This window comes from Camellia sinensis, chromosome 2, assembly GCF_055761805.1.
Source record: "Camellia sinensis isolate YWXY chromosome 2, ASM5576180v1, whole genome shotgun sequence".
Lineage (NCBI taxonomy): Eukaryota > Viridiplantae > Streptophyta > Magnoliopsida > Ericales > Theaceae > Camellia > Camellia sinensis.
In genome coordinates, this window is record NC_138962.1 from 20982024 (window position 1) to 20992623 (window position 10600).

Below are 10600 nucleotides of genomic sequence, written 5' to 3' on the forward strand. Positions count from 1 at the left end.
TGGCGACTAAGATATTTGGTCGGGAAAATATCACTTTTCGCGACCAAAGTGTTTTAGCAACAAAATGAATTAGTTGCGGTAAGTAAATATTTAGCGACCAAAAATTTAGTCGGCAAATCCAACTTTTGCCGACCAACCAAAATTTTGGTCGCGAATAACTTTTGCCGACCCTCAATTAGCGACCAAAGTTGCGACCAAAAAAATTGGTCGCAGATAACTTTTGCCGACCAAAAATAGACTTTTAGCGACCAATTTTTTTGTTGTCAAAAGTGTGAATTCTTGTAGTGTACATACCTTTCTAAGTTCGTTGTTCCTGTATTTATACCTGTTTCTTTTAGGCCTCGGGGCTAGGGCCTACTTTTTAATCATTGTCGTTTCTCTTATTCGGCTCCAAGGGTCTACACTTATTCAGCCCATATATTATATTCGGCCCCCTATTCTCACAGGATGCAGTCGATTAATATCAGTCTTCTAAAGTACGCACCTTCTGACTTTGCCATTTATTGAGCTCCCATAGAATAGAATAATATATTAAAGTAAAGTAAGCTATAAGGTTAGCTTTATTTGTTTGTATTTATGTTGCTCACAAACCATATATATCAGTAAAGTTAAACCTGAGCCAACAGAGTTAGCGCACATGGTTCTGCAAAAAATCTTATATTATGGATTCACTGGGACAAAAATGCTCTCTCTCACCCACCTGGCACTCTTCACTTTGCACAGAATCACCAAGCCCCAACAATCACAAACAACCAAACTATCTTTAACAGACTAGTACTCTTCGGTTCGGTTATTATAGTTAGGAAATCATTACTATGCACACCTTCCTGTGTATTTGTAATTTCAATCACAATAGTTTATAGTAGTCAATTTGAGCCATAATCAAAATTAAATTGATCCATAACAAAAACATCATAACAAGACTTCATAACTAAGTTCATTACAAAAATCTCATAACTAAGCACCATAAAATTTTTAACTAAAATCACAAATATTCATAATTAGGACTATAATTTTTTCATATAAATTCATCATGAGTTCACGTAGAAGGAGAGTAGTGTACTTGAAATGCTGTGATTATGAGAGATTAAAATTATGGAAAAGTTTTGAGGTTGGGGCAGAAATAGCAATTGGCCATGTGAGTATTTAATATGATAAGAAAAGTTGAAGGATATAAGATCCAAATCTTGAATTTGATCCATCTCGAAGGCTGCTTGGAATTTTTTCGGTCATCAATTTTAGGATCTTAGGATTAGTTAAGGTGCACTCAAGTTGGTCTGGACACACATACACACGCATACACACACATATATATATATATATATAAAAAGGAAATAACATAATTTTTTAGAGACTTGAGAGAAGAATGTTAATGAATGAAAACTAAATTTTAAAGTCAAATTTACTAATAAAACTCAATGAGTAGAACCAAAAGGCCTCCTACGATATACTATAACAGTGCAACATAGATGCAAATTAGTCACATCTATTCATTAAAAGACTTGTTTAGAGGAATTTAGATAGAGAGAGAGAGAGAGAGAGAGAGAGAGAGAGAGAGAGAGAGAGAGAGCATCCATGTTGTTATCTGGAGAACCAACAAAGGACGGGTAATCCATTGGGTTTGGGCCCACCCGTGTCCCTGCACCCACACACATACCCCAAAACACCCATGGTCTGTCGTTTGGTTCCAACCCCACAATATCCCTCTCCCTCTCTCTCAACTTTCTTCATAAATACCCTTTACACCCCACTCTATCCCTTCACCACCACCACCTTTACTATCTATCTCAAACAACTCACTCAAAACCTAAAATGGCCATTAGAAAATCAAACAAACTACCACAAACTGCAGTTCTCAAGCAAATTCTCAAGAGATGCTCAAGCTTGACAAAGAAACACAGCTATGACAACGATGACAATGGTCTTCCTCTTGACGTACCAAAAGGCCATTTTGCAGTCTATGTGGGAGAAAATAGGAGCAGACACATTGTTCCAATCTCATTCTTGTCTCATCCTCAATTCCAATGCCTTCTTCGACGTGCTGAAGAAGAGTTTGGCTTCGATCACGATATGGGTCTCACAATTCCTTGTGAAGAAGTTGTTTTTCGATCTCTAACATCAATGCTTGGATGAGAGTGTGATGATTATTTCTTTGGAGAGAGATGACTAAGATGAAGCAGTATTAAAAAGTACTACTGCTCTTTTTTTAACATCTTTCTTCACTTGTAGTTTTTTTTTTTTTTTTGGTTTTTTAAAACCCTTTTGGAGGTTTGATTGTTTGATGACTTTTTTTTTTTTCTTTTTTTTTCCGGGTTAGATTTGTATAAAGTTTGGGATTTTTCCTCATAGAGGTGTGTTGTTATAACCCTGTGAGAGAACTTGATGTTTAAGCAAGGAAACTGATTTGCCTCTTTCAATCTCTCTATTCTCTATCTTATGTCATGTGCCCCTTGTTTCAATTAAAAAATATTAATAAATAAATAATGCATGACTGAGACCAAAACAAACTAAAGGTTTTGCTACAGGAACATGTTAAAAAGATTGTAGATTTTTTATTATAATTTTTATACAAAATATATAATAATCCCCAAAACACAAGTTCATAAAATATTAGAATTGCATTTTAATAGTAAGAACTTAGATCTATGCATGCCTTGAAACTTACAATTGCAAAATAGACTACAAAGTATGTACGGATCATCGTGAATTTCATATTGAATACTCATGTTCCAGTTTTCTTTTATTTTTTACCAAAATGCAAAATAAACCCAAATTAATTTTTGTTAGTTTAAAAAGTGACACTTATCACTTTAACGTTGATTTTTTTAAAAATAATATAAAAGACGTCACAACATAAGTAATTCGAAGTATTGCTCTAATACTACAATGAAGCGTGTCTATATACATATAGCTACATTCTTAGATCATCAAACTTTAAATGTTTGCATGACTAATTTATAGTGACATCTTGATGAAATCTTAAGTTATCATCCCCACACCATTGTTCAACATGATGAAAAAATCAAAACTCCAGTTTGGATATAAAGTACAGTACTCCAGTTGCACTCTCATGCCAGTATATTGAATTGTAATTTTATGATTGATCAGGGGCCATGCATGATGCATGGGACACCATCATCATCATCATCTTAATCAACCCTTATCCTTTCTGCTTTATGGTATAAATATATGTGGTCCAACATGTCATACTTAAGACCCTCATTAATCCTTGGGCTTGACAGTTCTAACCACAATGATGTACTAATTTCAGTTTGTGACGGAAAAATTTAATTTCAGATCATTTTTTTGGTGCATGAGAATGAACGAGGGAGAGGCGATTCTGGGGCTCGATCTTGCCCCCATGAACTTGGTTGACCTCAAGGAGTCTGGTATTTTTTCACTGTATCACTATAAATATTTTTCCTAGATTTCACATAAAAGTTGTAAGTTGATTATAAAGCCTTTCATTTTCACCATTCATTCCTAAAAAGAACAATTAAAGCTAATATACTTTTTGAGTTCATAAGAAAAAACAAACCTCTGCATAGGTTCAAAGTTGCAAGAAAATCTCTTTCCTTCTTTCTCTCACACACACTCAACTAATTGACATTCTGGTGAGAAAAATGTTAAACAAATTTTAGTGTCTGACATGAGATCGATACAAAAATATGATTGGTGCCACTGCCAGTAACAATATATATATATATATATATAATATATAAAACGAGACTACTTCAGTGAATAAGAAAATTTTATTAAGAAAAAATAATCAAATTTGTGTAACATTTTATTCTTTCAATAAAAAGACTGTTCTCACCCAACAAATTTAACACAAACTTTTTTCATAGTAATGCATCCAACCATACATTCATGTTATCTTTGATGGAATACCAGCTTTTTTCAATACTTTGGGGACCATGAGAGAAGCAAAGAGTACCTCTAGTGAGCTGGTCCCCTCTCTCTCTCTCTCTTACTAGTATTAAATTTTGGTTTTGCCTCTTTTTTTTTTCAGCCACAGAGTCTCTCTGACGCTCACAACTCTTCCATGTAACTGCCTCTTCCAACTCTTCCAAAGGAATATCTAATATCTTCATTATCTAAAACTGCTGTTTTTTTTTTTTATTTTTAATTGCTTTTTAAACCCCAAAAAAAATAATAATAATAACTTGAAAATAAAAATGCTATTGGCGGTCTCCTGCTCAAGTTAATCCCCTCCTCACAAAATCTTCCCCCATTATTGCCTTCGCCCTGTTCTTCATCGCTCCCATCTCTCTCTCTCTCTCTCTCTCTCTCTCTCTCTCTCTCAAATTATTTATGGTTGTGGTTTGTCTGATAAAATATGTATACATAGATCAGTAAATGAAGAACATGATGTCTTATTCGACATAACAAAAATATAATATTGGAGAAATGTACCAAGCCACTTTGTCCATTTGCTAAGAACTGGAAAGATATTTTACAATTTGTTATATTAATATTGACCTGAAAATGTATTTGATTTTTCACATGGATTTTTGATGCATTTTTATTTTGGCTGAAATTCTATTGCGGTTTGAGGTCGAAAGACTTTCCGGCTATATTTGAATCATAGGAGATAAAATGTTCTAACCTCAAATTAGGAGGGGTAAAATGAATTTTGACTCTTTATTTTTCATCTCTGCTTGTTGTCTATTCATTAAGCTTTCTTTCTCTCTCTCTCTAAAATTATGTTGTTTATATTACATAGTGTGGTATATTATGGTGTGTATGATAGTCTCTCTCTATATATATTTCCATTCGATTTTTGAAAAAAAAATTTCTGGTTATTTTCTTCTTTGTTTGTGTGACTTGGATTGGATGAGGAATAAGCATAGAGCTAGTTGTACAAGCAGGGGAGCTACTCTCTCTCTCTCACTCAGCCAGTTGTACAAGCAAGGGAGCTACTTTCTCTCTCTCTCTCTCTCTCTCTCTCTCAGCCAGTTGCACAAGCAGGGGAGCTACTCTCTCTCTCTCTGTTTTTCAAACTTTATAAGTTGTTCAAGCTCTGTTCTTCTCCCCACATTATTGAGCATATTTTTAAATAAATAAAAAAAATTATGTTACAACGAAATCAATTCAAAGCAATTGCACTTTTGTACAAGCACAAATGAGATTTGTCCCATGCGCTTTTCATTGCACCGTACACAAATTCACTTCTAATTTTTATAATGTCATAATTATTTTGAATTATTTATATTAAAACGTAATTTTTCTTTTAAAAAATAATGAAAACCATATAAAAATAACAAGTTCTAATGAAATATTTTAGTAATATATAGTGACTTTCATTTTAAAAGGTACTTCAAAAATTAAGTATTTCATATATTCAAATTGAATATGATATGACTAAATCTTAACCACATATTGAATTTGCAAAGTAATTTTTTTGAGGTTTTTTTGCTTCAATTCACCTATCTTTGTGAATCATTCCAAACTTGTGTTGGGCATATATGTATATACAAGGGCCCTAGGACCAAAAAAGTCCTAGTTGTCGGTGCAAATTTAGTAAATGTGATGGAGGAAGACAAAATAAAAAATAATTAATATTGTTTCAAGACGTGCTACAATGTCATTTTTCTTAAAACGATATTCATCTCCACCAATTCTATCAATTATGGTGTGTACCGGGCTACCCGTGAATCCGCCTTCATGATACAATGAATCCCAATTTAAAGACTGATATCTAACTGTTTTATGCCCGAACGAAATCCTATTCCGAATACTTTTAGATTTTTTTAATCCACCAAGTATAGAGAAAAATAATAATATAAATGTTAAAGAGAAATTCAATGGATTTCATATAAATGATTTTTATCCAATTTTCAACCCATTTTGCCTTTATATAGGCATGGGTTTGTCTTCTTTAGACCAAAGGTCGTGTCCTGTAAATTCAAAAGTGAAACACTTTAAACTAAGACTCATGTGTAGACATCCCATTTTTGATCGACCTTAAGACTCAGACATCACCGATTGAGCGCTCGGTGATGGTGCATATTGTGCTCGTTCAGAAGTTTCAGAGTCTCGGCTACGAGCCTTGCCTCCGAACTTCCGGGCTCTTTCGTGTCTTGCCTCGGTTTGCGAACCAGGCTCCATTTTCTCTGTTTTCTCTTCCCGAAGGGAGGGAGAGGTCTTGTAGATCATCTCTCAATGGCCGTAGGCTACGTTTTATGGTCGTAGGCCATTTTTCTCGTTTGGAGCCCGATTTTCGATTTTTCGGAGCCGACGGCCGTGTGCCTCGGTTCGGGACTACTTAACCACCTCCGTTTGTTCCGGTTTTTGGTATACACCCCACCACCATCCATTCCAACAACTTGGAGCTGTTTTTCAGAGCTTAGGAGCACCATTTCTCAGACCAAGAGCTGCTGGTCCATTGGTCTTCAAGGGTAAGCTTCTTTTCCCTCTTTTTTGTTCCTATCTTGCTCTATATCTAAGCCTTGCTTGCAAGCATTTTTGGGCTCCGACCCAAACTGTAAATAGTCATATTTTGAGCTCCTTTTCATATTTGTTGAAGGGTCCTTTGCTGTTTGAGGCTCCCTTTTTGCTCTTTGTGTTTAAACCCTCTTTTAGGCCTATTTTTGCATGGTATTTTAGGCTTATTTGTGAGCTGTTTCGGACTTGGTCATAAACTGTAAAATGTCTTGTTTTGAGCCCCTCTTCAACTTTTTTGAAGGGCTCTCTTCAGTTTGAGGCCGGAAGCTACCACTTGCCTCTTTATCTCTCTTTTAGGCCTATTTTTGAGGGGAAATTTGAATTTCATTTCCCCCCCCCCTTTTTCCTCCACTCCTTTGCCTATATAACCAGCACCCCCAGCTGTGTTTTCAGGGTTAAAAAAAAGTTGGTTCTAAGCCTCTTGCATTCAATCCCTCTTCCCTTCTATTCCAAACATCAAAACCCTTTTGTTCTTGGACCATTCCTACACCCTTTACTCTACAACCCATAGCACCCCTCCTCCTCACTCCATTCCAGCAGCTTGAAGGCCATTTCCAGAGCTTAAGAGTCCCCAAACTTGGTCCAAAGGCTATCAAAGATTGGTTCTTCAAGGGTAAGTCTTCTTTTCCTCTTTTCTTGCTTTATTTTGATCTATATTCTAGCCCCTTGTGCTCGCATATTTGGACTCCGACCCTAACTGAAAATAGCCTTATTTTAAGCTCTATTTCATGTTTGATTAAGGGCTTCTCCCTGTTTGAGGCTTCTTTTTTACACTTTGTGTTAAAAGCCTCTTTTAGGCCTCTTTCCTGCATAGTATTTTAGGCCTATTTGTAAACTGTTTCGAGCTTTACTATAAACTGTGAGTTATCTTATTTTGAGCCCCTCTTCAACTTTGTTGAAGGGCTCTTCACTTTTTGGGACTTCCTTCTATCACTTGCCTCTTTATCCCTCCTTTAGTCCCTTTGTTTGCATTTTTTTTAGCTCCTTGTGCTTGTATTTTTGGGCTCCGACCCGAACTGTAAAGAGTCATCTTTTGACCCCCTGTTCATGTTTGATCAAGGGTCCTTTGCTGTTTGAGTCTCCCTTTTTGCTCTTTGTGTTTAAACCTTCTTTTAGGCCTATTTTTGCATAGTGTTTTAAGCTTACTTATGCACTGTTTTGGACTTGGTCATAAACTTTAAAGTGCATTATTTTAAGCCTGTCTTCAACTTTGTTGAAGGGATCTTCATTGTTTGGGGCCGGCTGCTGTCCTTTTGTGTTTAATCTCTATTTTAGGCCTTTTCTTGCATGATAGATCAGCCCTATTTGCATTCGTTTTTGAGACTTGTTATAAACTAAAAATATGCATGTTTTGGGACTGTCTTGCATCTTTCTTCATGCTTCATGATCAAATAATGCATGTTTTGTACAGCTATAGGCCAATGCGTATACCTAGTTTTGTGTTTCGGGGCCATTCCATGCATCGGGTGCCATGTTTCCATGTTTCGGGATCATTTTGCACACATTTCAGTGCTGAAACTTGCATGTTTGTATACCATGTTCCATGCCCTGCCATGCCTTGTTAGAGTGGTATTTGTGCCTTAGGATCGGTCCTCGGTTTGCGTGCATGTGTGCACGTATTTCGAGTGTTTCATTTTCATCTCATGGCTACTGATGTGAGTGTGACTGAGGTCCACTCATGTTGGTGTAAGTCCATTGTGCATTGTGTATGCCATTTTATTTCATAGCATTGTGTATGCTAAGTTGTATGTTAGCGCATTGTGTATGCCATGTTACCTCGTGCATCGTGTATGCCATTTCATAGCATTGTGCATGGTAGGTTGTATATTAGTTGCATTCATGCATGTCATGCATATTGCATTGTGTTTGGGATAGGAGTTTGCCCGAGCACGGAAAACGAGGTACGTTTCGTACTCCGAGTGACGGAACGTATCTCAATTCCTGGTCGTCGACACTCCGGATTATCCATGATGGAGTCTAGGCCCTGTTGTGTTTTCATGTGCATTCATTCCATATTGAGTCATGCAATTCGACTCCCCAGCCATCATGCATCGAGATGCGTGATTGGTGGCATGAGGATCGAGGACTACACTCCGTGAAGAGTAGTCATGTTTACATATGTGAAAATACTTTGCCATGCCCCTTTGTTGCTCTCTGTTGCAGCAAATCAGAAATCGACAGCCTTCCGGAGCTTGGCACGCATTCCAAGAACAATTGCAAACAGAGGCAAACTGGGGCATCGCAAGGGATTCTCCGACAAAGGCAACCCGAGCATGCATCATTCACCATCCGGAGCAGATTTGAGGCAGTCCCTAGCTTGCATGCCAATTTATTGCTTTCCTAATTTAATTTGTTAATTAATTAGGATTTTGTACTTATTCGGACTGTACTATTTATTCGGGACTGTATATTATTTATTCGGACCCTCCGCGCGAGGGCAATGTTGTAATAAGTGTGCGTGTGTGTGATGTATGTCTTCTAACCCCACGTCTTTCTCCTTTTTATTTACCCGCTTATGATGGTTAGATTAGGGCATGTTTCAATTAGCATACAGTATGATAGCATGTTTGCATTCATTCATCTGTCTTGCATGCACCAGGCTCGGCGCATCATACTAACTGCATTGTATTTCAATTCCAAAGTTGAATACATGTTAGCTGTAGCATTTTATATGCCATGTCTAGAATAGCCGAGCCTGCTATAGTTGCACTTTTGCATGTGTTGCATTAGGCATTTCTGTATAATTAGGATCATGCATGGATTTCTAATTAGTTTCTGTTTTGGCTTGGAGTACTCGGTAAGTTTTATGCTTTAGCATCCTTGCATGCGTGTGAGTGACTGCCATGATAGCATGCTTACCATGAGGCTAATTGCTTATGTGATATAACTGCCTAAATGCCTGTGGGTGAAAGTTGGGTTATTTGGATTAGAACAATTCATTCGCTGTGTATTTTAAGCCCACTAGATAGTGGCAAAATCATGTTTTCTAAGCCCACCTGAGGGTGGCAAATCCACGTCTTAGCCTACTTGCGAGTAACACCATCAAACCATTTTCAAACAAACAAACATGAAATGTTTTGTTCCAATTGAGGCGATCCAGTCTATACTTGTATGCTGTGCGCATCACATAGTAAATCTAGGCTAATAACCGAAATAAGAACGCATAATGTTTTCAAAAATAGATATCATGGTTAGTAGAGGCCGATCTTTGATCGGGCGAGCGGGGGTGCTCACGAAGTGACCTTCCCCAATCGTACCCAAGTTCCCGAGCCGAGGCAACTTGGGTGATGACGGACACGTAGCCTTAGGCAAACGAGTCAGGGTTTCCTAAATTTTCCCAAAATAAAATATTTAGGTGGCGACTCTGTATCTGGCAAAACAGTCCATGTTTGGCACTTCTTTCAAAATCTGTTTTCTCAAAACGATTTGTCAGATTTGGACTCTTTGGTTCAGATTTAGAACCGTGACAAATTGAGAGTCCGAACTGTAGTGAGCCCAATATCGAACGGAACGGGGGACTCATTCCTCCCGGGGCGTTCGGGGACGTCTACAGTTTCTGGCGACTCTGCTGGGGATTTAGAGAACTTGACTCGAACTCATGATATCTTGTTTTGATTACACTTTTGTGTTTCTTTGCATTGCATTTGCATTGGTGCACCTAGGACACCGTGTTTGCCATCTGCTATTCCTGAACGGTTTGCCGGAGGCTTGTCTTGTCAAAGCATGACCATAAGGCTGACCGGTTGTGGGCTCTGCCAATATACCCCGGTTTTACCGGGGCACCCTTTTGACCATTCGACCTAGTGCATATTTGGAATCCGTAGTGACCATTCCAAGCTAGGACAGGTTGCTTACCCAATCGTAGGTTGTTTGAAACCGCTGCGTGCGTAGTGAAACCCTAGCTCCTGACAAAATAGGACAGGGAAACCCTACCCCAACATAGGGGTGTTTTGGCTCTCACTTGTCTGCTATGTGCTTTTAGAGTGCGTCTCTATAGGAATGCATGTATCAGTCTACAAGTTTGGGCATCAGGCCTGCGGGCACCAGTTCAGTACTTTGGGATTCAGTTCACCTGAGGGTATCAGTTTACGGGCAGAATTTTGGGCAGAATTCTGTAGGAGGCACAATCATTCAACTCTGCTCATATGGGTTA

At 37.8% G+C, this 10600-nt stretch overlaps 1 protein-coding gene across 1 annotated transcript; it reads left to right on the top strand.

The window, feature by feature from the left end:
• Positions 1-1812: 1812 nt before the first annotated feature.
• Positions 1813-2133, top strand: LOC114267401 (protein SMALL AUXIN UP-REGULATED RNA 12). The gene has a single exon (XM_028208432.2). The coding sequence runs from the start codon at positions 1813-1815 to the stop codon at positions 2131-2133; it is 321 nt and encodes a 106-aa protein (XP_028064233.1).
• Positions 2134-10600: the final 8467 nt, after the last annotated feature.